Source organism: Dermacentor silvarum, chromosome 1 (assembly GCF_013339745.2).
Source record: "Dermacentor silvarum isolate Dsil-2018 chromosome 1, BIME_Dsil_1.4, whole genome shotgun sequence".
NCBI classification, from domain to species: Eukaryota; Metazoa; Arthropoda; class Arachnida; order Ixodida; family Ixodidae; genus Dermacentor; species Dermacentor silvarum.
Window position 1 is genome coordinate 442,471,521 of NC_051154.1, and position 14,995 is coordinate 442,486,515.

Sequence of the window (14,995 nt, forward strand, 5' to 3'; positions counted from 1 at the left end):
CCAGTTAGAGCAACGACCCAACGGAGAGAGCGTGTGTGCGTAGTTCGAGCTGCAACAGCGCCGGCATTGCTTTGGTGCGTTTGCCTAGAATTCTCCTTTGGTGCTTTCGCACGGTTTCGACGTGTGTGCGCAGTGGTGGCGGCGTGTGTGCGCGTCGTGTTCGAGCTGCGACGGCGCTCGTATTTGTTTGTGCCTTACGACGCACCTTCGCACTGTTTCGACGTGAGTGCGCAGTGCTGGTGGCGTGTGTGCGCGTCGTGTTCGAGCTGCGACGGCGCCCGTATTTCTGTTTGTGCCTTCGCCGTTTTGCGACGCACCTTCTCACTGTTTCGACGTGAGTGCGCAGTGCTGGTGGCGTGTGTGGGCGTCGTGTTCGAGCTGAGACGGCGCCCGTATTTCTGTTTGTGCCTTCGCAGTTTTGCGACGAACCTTCGCACTGTTTCAACGTGTGTGTGCAGTGGTGGTGGCGTGTGTGCGCGTTGTGTTGGAGCTGTGACGGTGCCAGTATTTGTGTTTGTGCCTGCGTTTGGTTTTTCTCAGCGGTGCGTGGCCGGGTGTGAGAATGGCGACTATCTCAACAGACGAGCTTCTTATCGACGAAGTGCGTCAGAGGCCCATTTTGTACGACCAGCGCCTCAAGACACACCGCGACAGTCAACTGCGGAATGACGCCTGGCTGGAAATATCCGGCGTTCTGAAACGTGACGGTAAGTTCGTTGGCCTTTAGTAAACAGTCCGCTGGTGTTCTTGTTAAATGGCAGACGTGCTTTACCATGGTAGATATGCTTCACCACAAAGCACAATGTGTATTTCTCTGGAGCTGAATGTAGCGATGGGGGGACCTGGTACGTAGGCTTCCAGTTAACCATAGCGAATATGACGTGCACCGAGAATCGCGTGTATCGCGCTAAAACATTCTCATGCTGTATAGGTCGTAAATGGCGAGATGTTACCACGGCGGTTGATTGTCGAGCAAAGCGTCAGTCGACATGCATGTGTCCAGAATGTAGGCCAGTGCTGCTTAATTCTTATAAGTCAAGGGTAAAAACTCATAAGCTGGCGAGGATTCTGAAATCGGTTGTAATGAAATTGATGCTTTATAAGAGGTGTATAAAGCTGTGAGATATTTGCTCTTTAAAACGGTAAAACCACGGTGCTTATAGAATATAGACGTCTAGTGCCGCACAATAAATGGTTTCCTAGCGAAGTGATGCAGTTCTAGCTTTTCTTTTTGCCACTGAATTCTTTTGTTGCTTTTTTTAAACGTTTTCTGTTTTTTTGGTAATTAATTTAACTCCTTTCTTACATGCAGTCGCAGAGATCCAACATCGATGGGCCTACCTGAGGCAGAAATTCTTACGACAAAGAAAAATCCACAGCAAGTCGGGAAGTGGCGCAGGAGATGTTGGAAAACAGTGGGTCCTGATGCCGCACCTGATGTTCTTGGCAGATGCGATTCAATGTAGAAGGTGAGGTACATCTTATATTTTTGTATTTAAACTAAAACATATATTTTTTTTTCCTCCAAGCGCTTGCTTCAGCCGAATTAGGACCGATGTTGTAGTAGGGTCGACGGTGTACAGTGCGATAAAACCACAGGGGCGACAGGCACGGATAAGCACTGTTTTTGTTCTTGTGGTTTCTTCGCGCTGTGCACCTTCGACAATATTTCACCAACTAGCCCAAACAGCCACTTTACCAAGTTTTGTTTGGACTGCTACTGTGTGTTTGTGTTGTAGTCAGCTCATTATATGTGCAGTTCTGAAATCGCAATACATCGATTCACGTACCTTCGTCTTGCATTTATTGGTTCTACTTCTATGATGTACAGCTCGGTCCACTCTTTGAGGGAACACGCGAGCGCAAGGCCAGCGGTCCGCGGAGCGCTAACTGCTGGCGAGATTTCGAACACGGAGCATACGCATAGATTCATTCGGGCGGTGCGTGCCCTGCGTCGTGTGCTGCATCTTCGCCGCAGCGCTAGCGAGCGCTGGCCCATCCGGCTTTATTTCTTTTTTTTTTCGCACTGTGAAGCACTGATATCAACCCTGCCTCCCGCTTGTTGAATAGGCGGACCTAATATAGTTGGATGGGCAAACTTGGTATGCTCGCTGCATCGGACTTCATTCGTTTTGTCTTTTATGAAAAGCGACCAGTACCAGCCAGCAGTACCCGCAGGGGCGTCTGCGTAAGCAGGCGTTTGGTGTGTTGCGACACCACGTACCCGAGCACATGAGGGTCGGACCCTCCCGCGTCTAACCGTGCGCGGCTTAGCCGTGTCCGGGGAAAAGGGGATCCTGGGAGTTGAGCCGAAGCCGGGTGTTTGGACCTTTATGGCCCCTCGGCAGAGGCAACACACTCCTTTGGCCTCTGCTTCACGTAGACGGCACCCCCGGACTGACCCACCCGGGGGAAATCGGTGGTCGCCTTTTCCTATCCCCCTCTCTGCCCTTTTTCTTTCCTATCTCCTTTCTTTACTGTCCTGTCTCCTATTCTCTTCTGTTACTTCCACGTTTTCATAGGCGGCTCGGGTTAACCTTGTGTATGTGCCCTCTCTTGGGTACCTTATATTGGGTTATAGCAGCAATGCACGGCTGGCGTCTGCAGCCTTACACCTTAAGTGCTGCAGCGTCCCCTAGTTGGGCTCCGTGGTGGGTGGCCGCCATTGCCGCCGAAATAAACCGAACTAATATGGGAACACCTGCATTTCCCCGTCTACTTGATCGTCACCCTCACAAGAGGGGGCGCACCGATGAAATATTAAACCTATTCAGACCGAAAGAAATTTTTCCCCGATACCAAGTTGTGCACAGTGAGAAAACTGAAAAACCAGCTCGAACCGTATCCCCTTTTCTTGTTGCGAAAGGCTTGACTGACGCCCTTGGCCCAGGTTACAAGGTCACCAAAATGGCGAGCGGGGACCTCCTGCTTGAGATCCGTGACAAAGCGCAGCACAATAAATTGAACAACCTTGTGGCATTTGGAGACATACCTGTTACCGTCTCACCTCATCGGTCTATGAACACAGCACGTGGAGTAGTGTCTGATGCAGATCTAATCGACTTGTCCGAAACCGAACTATTGGAAGGCTGGAAAGAACAAAACGTAACAAACGTACAGCGCATCATTATCAGAAGAGAAAATAAGGAAATTCCCACTAAACACCTGATCCTGACTTTTGCCACTTGCGGTCTGCCAGAAACCATAGAAACCGGATACACAAAGTTAGCTGTCAGGCCATACATCCCCAATCCCAGAAGATGCTTCCAATGTCAAAGATTTGGCCACGGCTCACAGAGCTGCCGTGGTAGACTAACATGTGCGAAATGTGGAACGCAAGGTCATTCCTCAGACAACTGTGAAGCGGCACCTCACTGTGTAAACTGTGATGGTGAGCATCAGCTTACTCCCGGTCTTGTCCAAATTGGAAAAAAGAAAGAAATTATCACTCTCAAAGTTCGTGAGAACATCTCCTTCAAGGAAGCACGTAAAAGGTGCTTGCCATTCCACAGCACAACATATGCCGAGGCGACGCGTCAGGGGGCAACGTCGCACCGGCTTCCGCCACCTGCCCGGCCCGCGCGCAGCGAGCCGCCGGCTGTGGCAGCCGCCCCTATGGTGGGAGCAGCCAAGGCTGCCTTGCCATCACCGAACTTGGCCACACCACTGGCCCCTGCTAGCTCTGGCAGCAGCCAGGATAGCACGGAGGCTAAGGAGGTACCGTCAACCTCCGCACTGGTGGGGACAAAGGCTTCGTCTTCCGAGGCGAAGCCAAACCGACGCACACATCGCTCGTTAGAGCGAGTGTCCAACGCCTCGCAAGAGGCAATGGACACAACTTCTCAGACGGCACATGGAGTGCCTAGGGAGCGGCGACTCTCCCAAGAACGCTCCAAAAAAGACAAGACACCAGTTACAGCGCCTGTAAAAGGCTCTGTAAAATAGGCTGTACACACCCCTTGAAACACACAGCACCTTTTATTTTCCTCCAACATGAATAAAATAATGCAGTGGAATGTTAGGGGATTAATCCACAACCTAGACGATGTCCAAGAACTTCTCAGTAAATTTAATCCAAAGGTGCTGTGTGTTCAATAAACACATCTAAACTCCAGAAACACCAACTTCCTACGTCAGAATATTGTTTTCCGAAAAGATCGCGAGGATTCTGCCGCATCATCTGGTGGTGTGGCCATCATACTCGACAGAAGTGTAGCCTGTCAGCAACTTCCACTTAATACGGCACTTGAGGCGGTAGCCGTTCGTGCTGTACTTCTGGGTAAACTCGTTACTATTTGCTCGCTCTACATACCCCCACATTATCCTTTACACAAACATGAATTTCAGTCACTAATAGATGAATTACCAGAACCTTACCTAGTTCTTGGCGATTTCAATGCACACAGCAGCTTGTGGGGCGACACGCGTATCGATGCGCGAGGACGCCTAATCGAACAATTTCTTTTCTCCTCTGGTGCGTGTCTCCTGAATAAGAAGGAACCCACCTACTACAATCTCGCAAACAAAACGTTTTCTTCCATTGATCTCAGTGTAGCTTCCCCGTCTATATTTGCTGAACTTAAATGGGAAGTTATAAAAAATCCTTACGGGAGTGACCACTTCCCGATACTGCTGAGATCACCACTACAAAACGAACCTCCACCACAGGCTCCCCGCTGGAAGTTGGATATGGCAGATTGGGAGAAATTCCAAAGTCTTACAAGTAGTATCTCGTGGTCTGAAATATCTTCGCTGGGAATTGATGCTGCTGTCGAGTATTTTACATGTTTTATCATTGATGCCGCTTCTGAATGTATACCTGAAATAAGCGGTGAGACATGCAAACGCCGTCTCCCATGGTGGAACGAGGAATGTCGGAACGCTCGTAGGAAACAGAACAAAGCGTGGGGGTTGCTACGCGACTCCCCAACTGCGGAGAATCTTGTCAATTTTAAGAAGATAAAATCGCAGGGGAGAAGAACACGTCGACAGGCCAGGAGAGAGAGTTGGGAGAAGTTTTTATCAGGCATCAACTCGTATACAGACGAGGGCAGAGTCTGGAAGAAAGTTAATAAGATAAAAGGGCTACAAACTTATTCACTCCCGTTGGTAAACACACAAGGCGACAGTCTGGAAGACCAAGCTAACTGCCTGGGAGCACATTTTGAACATGTGGCAAGCTCATCCCATTATTCGCCAACATTTAAAAGACACAAGGCTACCATAGAAAAACAGAAAATAGAAAGAAAATGCACCGGAGACGAGGCATACAACCAGCCATTCTGCATCGCTGAGCTCTATGCGTCGCTTAGTTGTTGCAACAAGTCTGCCCCAGGCACTGATCGCATAGTTTATCAAATGCTAAAACACCTTCCCCATGAAACAAAGAAAACTCTCCTCTGCCTTTACAATGCTATATGGTCCTCCGGCAAGATCCCCGCCGCCTGGAAAGAGGCCATTGTCGTCCCTATACTGAAGCAGGGCAAGGACCCATCGTCTGTTTCGAGTTACCGGCCTATAGCACTAACAAGCTGTCTCTGCAAACTGTTCGAAAAATTGATAAACCGCCGACTAATACATTTCCTCGAATCAAACAAACTGCTTGACCCGTACCAATGCGGGTTTCGAGAGGGTCGATCCACCGCCGACCACTTGATACGTATTGAAACGCAAATTCGTGAAGCTTTTGTCCATAAGCAGTTCTTTCTGTCTGTATTCCTTGATATGGAAAAAGCCTACGACACCACGTGGCGGTTTGGAATACTAAGAGACCTCTCACACGTTGGTATACGTGGTAACATGTTAAATGTCATAGAAAGTTATTTATCTAATCGCACATTCCGTGTTCGTGTGGGAAATGCTGTATCAAGACCATTTGTGCAGGAAACTGGAGTGCCACAGGGCGGGGTACTGAGTTGCACTCTCTTTATCGTAAAAATGAGTTCTTTGCGTCTGTATATCCCAAGAAACATGTTTTACTCTGCATACGTGGATGATGTACAGTTAGGTTTCGACTCGTGCAGTCTTGCAGTCTGTGAGCGGCAGATTCAGCTTGGTCTGAACAAAGTGTCTAAGTGGGCAGACGAGAATGGATTTAGCCTTAACCCACAAAAGACCACCTGCGTCCTGTTCTCCAGGAAGAGGGGTCTGCACCCCGATCCTGACATTGAGTTGCAGGGACAACGTGTGGCCGTAAAAACAGAACACAAATTTTTAGGTGTGATTCTAGATACGAAACTTACATTTGTGGCACACATACAGTATATAAGGAACAAGTGCATGAAAACAATGAATATTCTAAAAGTGTTGTCACGCACCGTTTGGGGTAGTGACACAAAGTGCCTTTTAAATCTGTATAAGAGCCTCATACTCACACGACTAGATTACGGCGCCATAGTGTACCATTCCGCTACGCCAAGCGCCCTAAAGATGCTGGATCCTGTACACCACCTAGGCATCCGCCTAGCCACTGGTGCCTTCAGGACAAGTCCTGTGTCAAGCTTGTACGTAGAAGCGGACGTGTGGTCGCTTGACATGCAACGTTCATACTTAAGCCTTACCTATTTCCTGAAACTAAATTCGAACTCGGAACATCCGTCCTTCTCAATCATAAATGATATGACCAGTGCCACACTCTTTAATAACCGGCCGACAGTAAGAGAACCCTTCTCACTACGTATAAGAAAAATTAGCGCAGAAATGGATATCCCACTACTTGAAAATAATTTGATGGCCCCAGCAAATCCAGTGCCACCGTGGCAGTGGCAACTCATAGAGTGTGATACTTCGTTTGTAGAGGTCACAAAAGACGCTCCAGAGGTACATATCCAGATGCATTTTCTAGAAATCCAGTTCAAGTACTCGTCCTGCACTCAGTTTTACACTGACGCTTCCAAGTCACATGCAGGAGTTTCTTATGCAGTAGTCGGCCCATCGTTCTCCGAGTCCGATGTACTGCACCCGGAAACAAGCATTTTTACGGCTGAAGCCTATGCACTTTTATCAGCCGTGAAGAATATAGGCAAGTCAAAACTCAAACGATCAATAATATTTACAGACTCCCTAAGCGTTGTGAAAGCTATCATGACTCTACATAGACACAAAAACCCTGTACTCATTGAACTGTATTCTGCTCTGTGCAAAGCATACATGTCTAACCAGCATATTATTTTGTGCTGGGTGCCTGGCCATAGAGGCATCGAGGGCAATGTTCTGGCTGATCAAATGGCCTCATCAACTACATCGCGAGCCCTTAACCCTACCGCTTCTATCCCTGCCGCAGACCTCAAGCCCTACTTGAGAAAGAAACTTCGAAGCCATTGGCAGTGCTTGTGGGATGCCGAAACCAACAATAAGCTCCACTTAGTTAAGCCACAGATAGGTCCCTGGCATCCCGTTACGAAAATACGAAGAACTAATGTCCTATTCTCTCGTTTGAGAATAGGACATACATACGGCACCCACAATTTTCTTTTAACTGGAAATGACCCACCAACCTGTGGTAGATGTGGAGAGAGGCTTACCGTGCTTCACGCCCTCGTGGAGTGCAGAGAAGCCGAAACAGAGAGAAAAAGGCACTTTCCTCTAGCGTACCGGTACTGTCTCCCTCTCCATCCCGCTATGTTTCTGGGTGACAAACCCCTCTTTAACACCAAAGCTGTCCTGGGCTTTCTTAGCGATGTTATATTGCATGTTATTTGCCCAATAGTTTCATAGCGCATCCTCTCTCCAGAGGATGCCGCTGCGATAGTAGTTTTGTATAGCACGAGTCTCCAGGCCCTTGCATTTCAAAGGGCCTGTCAAGGCAGTAGTGCTGTTTGAAAAGACTTATCAGTGATAAATTCTCATTTATCATGATTATCTTGCAAATTGTTCTTTCGTCTCATAGTGCACCTCATTAGCCATTGCCATAATTTTATTACATATATATTTTACGCATTTTACAGCGATTGTTTTTAGGCCCTTTTACAGCCACGACACATCTATCTTTCGCAATTCATTGCTCCATTGTCAACCTATTAACACTGGCCTGGCGCTCTTTGGCCATACCTGGCCCTTGCGCGATTAAACACCATTCATCACCATCATTACCAGCCAGCAGTATGTGAAAAACATACGACTAGCTTATCCGTTAGCATTGACACAAGGTTGCGGAAGTGACGGGCTTCGTTATCACTTTTGCGGAATTCCACAGTTATAGGGGTTGCTGTACAACCATTATTCGTGTAAATTTTCTCAGCTGTGAGCAGCGCTTGGTCCTATTTCCCTTGCACACGTGTGCGCTTTTTTTTGCGTTTTACTGAGTATGGACTTCTTGCCAAACACTACCAGCTTTGCAACCTTTTAAAGTCGTGTGACTAGTTCTGTCCCCATATACCCGTCACAAAAATATAAGAAATAAAGTGTCTCCTCCACGTTTACTTTCATGTGTCGTTCTATGCACACCTTATGTCATTGCGCACACGTGTGGGTGTATCAGAATAATTTTCATAAAACTGCATGTCCAATCAATATCAGAAATATCCTCACTATGGTGTTTCTATGGACGTTTCTTCTATGAACAATTAGGAACCGAGTCGAGTTAAAACTTGCGAGAGACTGCAGCGACAAACAAAACTCTTTTTTTCTGCTTGCTGATTACCCGATGAGCCGCAGGCAGAGTGCCGGCTAGATAAATCCCACCGCGGAAAAACGGATGCGCTCTCCAGCGCTTGTCGAGCACAGGGGCGGTGCTGATTACCCGATGAGCCGCAGGCAGAGTGCCGGCTAGATAAATCCCACCGCGGAAAAACGGATGCGCTCTCCAGCGCTTGTCGAGCGCAGGGGCGGAGAAGTACCAGACGAAGCGGGGCACGCACCACCCTTACGACTCTATGCGCATGCGCCGCGTTTACAAATCTCGCCGCCAGCTAGCACCGCGGGGGCCACCGGCCACGCGCTCGCGTGTTCCCCCTAAGAGTGGACCGAGCTGTACAGATGTATAGAAAAGCATGTTTACTCACTCTGACGAAATCTTGCGGTCATAAAATTTTGTAGAAAGATTGATCAAATCAGCTCAAGACCAAGTCGCATGTTTCAAGAAATGATTTCCATAAAATACCATACCGTCCCTGACATATGATCGAAATTTTTCGTCAGAGTTTGCTCTGGACTGAAAGTACTCATAAAACAATCTGCCTTATTTTCTCTTTTCACATTTTATCATTTAGAACCATTTCCAGTATGGAAGCCGCTCCAAGCCTTGGTCCTGTACAGCCTGCTTTACCATCGTGCCCACCTGAATCTGATGCTGATAACACACTCACAACAGTTGAAGACATTTGCAGCTCATTTTTTGTGGACAGTGCTGTGGAAAGCTGCTAAGACGATGCCCTGGATAAGCCAGCTCAAAACTAGGCTCTCCCTTCAGACGAGACGCTAAATAAACAGATATGTAACGATAGACCAACAGCCTCTCCACAGGCAAAACGAGGAAATTCCAAGAAAAATAAACGAAGGGATCGCGACATTGATGAATTGATGATGAGTACACTCATTGAGAATCGCAAACGCCTTCACCAACTGAACTCTTCAGTGGAGGTTGATGCAGATGAATTATTTCTTTTGAGTCTGAAGCCAATGTTGGCTAAGATCAATGAGAAACACAGAGCAATCTTGAAACTCAAGATGCATGAAATGCTTGTTGAGGCTGCGTTTCCCTCAAGTACTGAATCAACTACCTCAAGGTTGCACTATTCTGCCACTTAATCTCTTTGTGATATAGTAAATGTGTACACGAGGCTGGCATCTCGCTTTCAGTGGTTTTGTTAAGTTTTATATAAAACTATGCTGCAAATTATTGTATCACTCATGTTTGTAACATATTGATTGTGTGTTGTATGCTACTAATGACGGCACCTCGTTTTTAGGGATATCTTAAGGGTTTGTATCTTTTATGTTTAGTGTGAAAGCTAACACTGTCAGTCATGCTTTGTGGGAGCTCACATGTGTATTGAGTGAGGTGGGCAACATAAAGGCTGTTGCTAGCTTTTACAAGATAAATGTGCAATAAAGTTTTACAGAAATAATTCATTTCTCTTTTTTTGCAACAGTGAAATGGCTGAACTCCTATCAGCCACAGAACCTTAGCTTGGCGTTGCTGACAAAAGAAAAAAATGAAGTTGGAGCAGGCTCAAACTCTTACTTCCACTGCCACGGGACAGCGCCAGACCCATGGAAATAGCTAGCATAGCCGTCCCGCACATCTGCTGCTCTTCGGGAATGTGTATTTGAACCCTGCCGAAGAACTTGAGGTAATTGTTCAACAGTGTTTCTCCAGCCACCTGTGACAATTCCTCCTGAGCTATCAACAGTGTCGGCAAAGTTAAATGGACAATAACTGCCAGCATGCTTTCCTTCTTTCATGAGATAATTGTGAAGACATCAGCAAGCAGAGACAGCTGAAATTGCATTGTCAGGTACAAGGCCCATTCTGTTTCTCAGCACTCTCCAACGAGCACACATAATTCCGAATGTGTTCTCAATGCATCGACGTGCCCTCGAAAGCCTGTAGTTATTAACCCTTCTGGCGTGCCTGCTGCATGCATGCCAGGGTAAGGCTTCATTAAGTTCGCCTTGAGAGGAAATGCATCGTCAGCAACAAACACGTATGGAAGCTCTGGTCCACCATATGGAAGGTCTGTAGGAGCAGGGAAGTTTTTGTCAGCGTCATCGACAAACCTGCCCAACAGCGATTTTGAAAAAACGCCACCGTCACTTTCCCGGCCGTAGCATCCGATGTAGACGGAGGTAAGCTTGTAGCTCGCGTCACACGAGCCCATTAAGTTTACACTGAAACCTTGCTTGTAATTGAAATACAAGCTTCCGGAGTTGGGTGGTGCATTGAGATGAATGTGCTTTCCGTCTATAGCTCCGACACAGTTTGGGAAATTCCATCTATGTAAAAACTCTTCAGCTATGGCATGAAGGTGCTCGCGAGCGAGCGGTGGAAACACTCGGTGCCGCAGCGCTTTCCATATGGCTTGACAAACTTTGGGAACCAGCTGTGATACCGTGGACTTTCCCACTCTGAAACTGTAGGACAAAGACTGGTAGCTGTTTCCGGTGGCCAGATACCTGAAAGACGTAAGAGATCGCATATTGAAGACTAGCAATGAACACAAAGAAAATACGCTATATCATTTTCTTTGTAACATGGTAAGCAAAAAAAACGGGCTCACAATCAGCCTTTTGTTTATATATAACTGTGCCAATTCTGTGGTTACTCTTTGCAACGCAGCATATAAGCTGGCATTACATTATATCAGACACCAGTGAAGCTACAAAAGAATGTTTACGCTTACCATTCAAATGAATGTGACTAGTATGTTTCAGGGAGAGAATGTCGTCACTATACAGGGTGTTTTAATTTAGCTGCACCAAATTTTTTTTTTCAATGGACTGAGGCAGATAGCAAAATTATTATTATTGATCACCACACTCGATGAGGCGGCCATTACTTCCACGAGAAATCAAAACGCCTAAATGAATGATTAGCCTAATTACGCTAATTAACTTTCCAATTAAATATTGTACGGCACATCTTTCAATCTACGAATTATAGCAACTGAGTTTGCAAGGCGTATTCACTTAGAACGAATTCGCAGGACTAAACCAGTATGGGATATTATATTTCAAAGTTTTAATTAGCGTAATTAGGTTATCTATTCAATAAGGCGTTTTCATTTGTCGTGGAAGTAATGGCCACGTCATCTAGTAGTTTAAATCAGGGATTATAATTGTCCTATCTACCACAGGCAATTTTAAAAAATTTGGTACAGCTAAAATGAAACACCCTGCATATGTGTTACAATGACCATTCCAGCATTCAAGCAGTATACTATAAAGTATATTTATTCACAATGCATAACTTCTTAAAATTGTCTCTGGCAGATCGCACGATTCTAATCCCTGAAGTGGATTGCCCCAGGAGGCGGACATGACTTGCTCAATAAATCGTAACCGCTTATTTTCCATATCAAGCTTTCAACTAATTAACGTCCATTACAGTTTACTAATTGTATCTGGTGAGTTTGCAACACATTAACTTTCTAACAAGTTTTTCGACAAGCGCTGTCAAAATCGGAGCAACAATGCAGTGCTGTTTGCTTACTTAAAATAAACGCCGTTTCATGATTGAAGCATTAAATTACCAGAAACGGCAGATGTTGCAAACCTTAAATATGAATATGTCGGTACCACACCATCAAATCGTTTTCTAAATTTATATGCTCTGCAAGCTTTCTTAAATTCTTAATTACCAGCAATACGTGACTAAAGTAATGAGGTATAAGCTTCATTACTTAAAATGTGTCAGTAAATATTACATTTCGTTTTATTGTGCAAGTCACCATCATCACCCTATATTTTTGTCAACTGCAGGACGAAGGCCTCCTCTCTGTGATCTCCAATTACTCCCGTCTTGCGCCAGCTGATTTCAACTGGCGCCTACTTATTTCCTAACTTCATCACCCCACCTAGTTTTCTGCCGTCTTCGACTGCGCTTCCCTTCTGCAAGTAATGCCCGTCTATTCCAGCATTTAAACACAGAATATGCCTATTCTGTCGATCCACTGTTAACTTAATCGAAGCCAACTATTAAATGCGCGGCTTCAATAGGTTATTGTGACTAGCGCACTGATATGCCGTTTGAGCGATATCGGGTTACAATGAAGATAAAATTACCAAGATGTCTTACCTCAGAGTAATTGCCAAGCGCTCCGCTGATGACAAACACGGCCGAAGGAGGGTTCTTTGCACGTCGATGTATGGTCGCACGAGGTTTTCGAGAAAGTCAAACTGTTGTGGTGACATCCGCACGAAGTTTTGAAACATGACCGCATCCGTTGCCTTCAGCTTTGCAAACAGATTGTGCAAGTCACCATCCACCACTCTGTCTAGGAACACTTGCCGCACCCAAACAGTTCTTCTCCGCCTCCTTTTTCGATAAATGGCAAACAAAATCAAAACATCATTTTGCGTTTGCAATGCGTCGACGTCGCTTAGCACTCGTCTGTTTACAGGTGCCATGCTGAAATCCACTGAGACGCAATTGACCAGCTCACGTTTTGATTGGCCGGTCGTAAGATGCGTAACGTATGCAATTGACAATGTGAACGACGAGCATTGTTAACGATCTTAACGCTTGTAACGCGCGATATGGTCTTTATGACAGATGCGCGCTTTGCTAACGTTACGGTCGCAGTCTGAACATAGCTTAAGCCAGCGATAGTAGGCGCTCAGTACATCGCCGATGACAGTGCGTTGTGCGTGTTTTATTTCGGTGGTCAAGATTGTTGATGCCTCTCTACTCAGCACCGCGTCGCTGTTGCCGAACAATAAGTTGGGCGTGGCCCAACCGTGGTGGGCGCGCGCTCAAGAGTTCCATGCCTTGCGTGGGGCGTGACCTATGGTTTTGATTGACAGACGAACTCGTGCTTAACTCGTACATCGCGAAGCCCCCCTCGAGTTGAGCTCGGGAACATGGCGGCGGCAGCAGCAGCCTGTGTCATCGCATCCAGCGGCAGCAAGTGGCAGTATGACCGTCTGGACCCGTACACCTATATGACCGACGTATAGTTTCAGCATCATTTTTGCCTTTCCAAAACTTCAGTGCGCCGGCTTTGTAGCGAGTTAGGCGAAGGCTCTCGTCTGCGGAGACAGCGTGGCAGGCAAATTATGCTTTCAGAGCACAGACTGGTGTGACTACGCTACGGAGGAAAAGTTCGTGTGATCGCGTCGGCTCTCTCCGGCTTCAAGCGCTGTGCGTCCACCGTGTCCCAGCGCCAGGCCAGGTCCGGCGGCGTCATCGGAGTACTGGGGCACCTGCAAGCACCTAGGGTTCCAACCGGACCACCCAACCTGTGCTTGGTTGGTTCCATTGTAGTGGTCACATTGGATGGGAAGACTCAGAATGGACGCCAGGCTGCCTTCCGGTGCAACAGGTGCCGAAGCAGTTTTTGCAGTTACACGGTACCGCTGCACTATAGGGGCAGAGAGGCGAAAGAAGTTACTTCGCCAACACGGACCGACTCGGCCATCCAAACGTCCACTTCGTTAGGCCGCAAGGGATTTGGCTCACGTACTGCATGAGCAATAGCGTAGACGTGTGGCTGTTGAAGGAGATGACCAGTGACTTGCTTCCTTTATCGAAGCACGCCATCGCCGACTGGAAGAACTAGGCCCGTGAGGTCGTGATGGACGAGCTGCTGGCGCAACCTGCACTCGTGGGCCGCGGGAAGATAGTGCAAATTGACGAGCGCGTTCTTCGCGGCAAGCGAAAGTAAAATCGAGGCCGCCTGATGAAGGGCGATAACGTTCGACCGAGCCGCCAAAATTACGGCGATGTTAAAAGATCGTGAGCCGTGGGTCTTAGGCACGGTGTGCGCTACCACAGGATTGCTGCTACTTTTCAAGCTCGACCGACAAATTTAAACGCAGTCATTATTGCAGCCAATGTTCAACCGCGGGCTATTATTCGCAGTGACGAATAGGCCGCATACAACTGTATTCCAAATTTAGTGGATGCTAATGAGGCGAGCCTCAATCTGTACTGGGAGACAGTCAACCACAGCAGGGGCGTAGCCAGAAATTTTTTTCGGGGGGGGGGGGGTTCATCGGCCCGACCGGGGGGGGGGGGGGGCAAGCGTCTGCTGTCCACTACGTGACGTGATCGATAATAAGTATCGGTAGTTTAAGCACACTCTATGGCTGTATATCAAAGACATGGGACCTCCCCCCCCCCCTCGCGTGTGTGTGTGGCACTGTGTGCTTGTGCAGAAATTAAGTAAAAAGTAATGTAAGCTCAGTAAAATACAGTAAGTACGACAGGTACAGTGGGCGTTTGGAGCAACCGTCTCTCATCGCGCCACTGAATGGACCAGTCTTCGAAAACGCATCATTGAGACGACCCGCCCGATCGGAGAACACATCATTAATTGTTAATCTCCGTTAAGCG

At 47.2% G+C, this 14,995-nt stretch overlaps 1 protein-coding gene across 2 annotated transcripts; it reads left to right on the forward strand.

The window, feature by feature from the left end:
• The first annotated feature begins 200 nt into the window (after window positions 1-200).
• LOC125942618 (transcription factor Adf-1-like) lies at window positions 201-11,095 on the forward strand. Of its 2 annotated transcripts, none has more exons than XR_007465265.1 (3): window positions 201-711; window positions 1,313-1,469; window positions 9,210-11,095. XR_007465265.1 is itself a non-coding variant. In XM_049660821.1 (3 exons), exons 1-3 carry the CDS (start codon window positions 563-565, stop codon window positions 9,361-9,363), a joined length of 456 nt encoding a protein of 151 aa, XP_049516778.1. In that variant the 5' UTR covers window positions 201-562; the 3' UTR covers window positions 9,364-11,095. The 2 variants fall into 2 exon arrangements, 1 of the variants encoding a protein (XP_049516778.1); XM_049660821.1 differs by having other exon boundaries at window positions 201-707.
• The last annotated feature ends 3,900 nt before the right edge of the window (window positions 11,096-14,995 follow it).

Excerpts from the sequence above, each read along its gene's own strand:
- LOC125942618 (XM_049660821.1), top strand. The coding sequence starts at position 563 with ATGGCGACTATCTCAACAGACGAGCTTCTTATCGACGAAGTGCGTCAG. Across the intron at positions 708-1,312 it reads CGGCGTTCTGAAACGTGACG|TCGCAGAGATCCAACATCGA; the intron begins GTAAGTTCGTTG and ends TCTTACATGCAG. Across the intron at positions 1,470-9,209 it reads GATGCGATTCAATGTAGAAG|AACCATTTCCAGTATGGAAG; the intron begins GTGAGGTACATC and ends TTTATCATTTAG.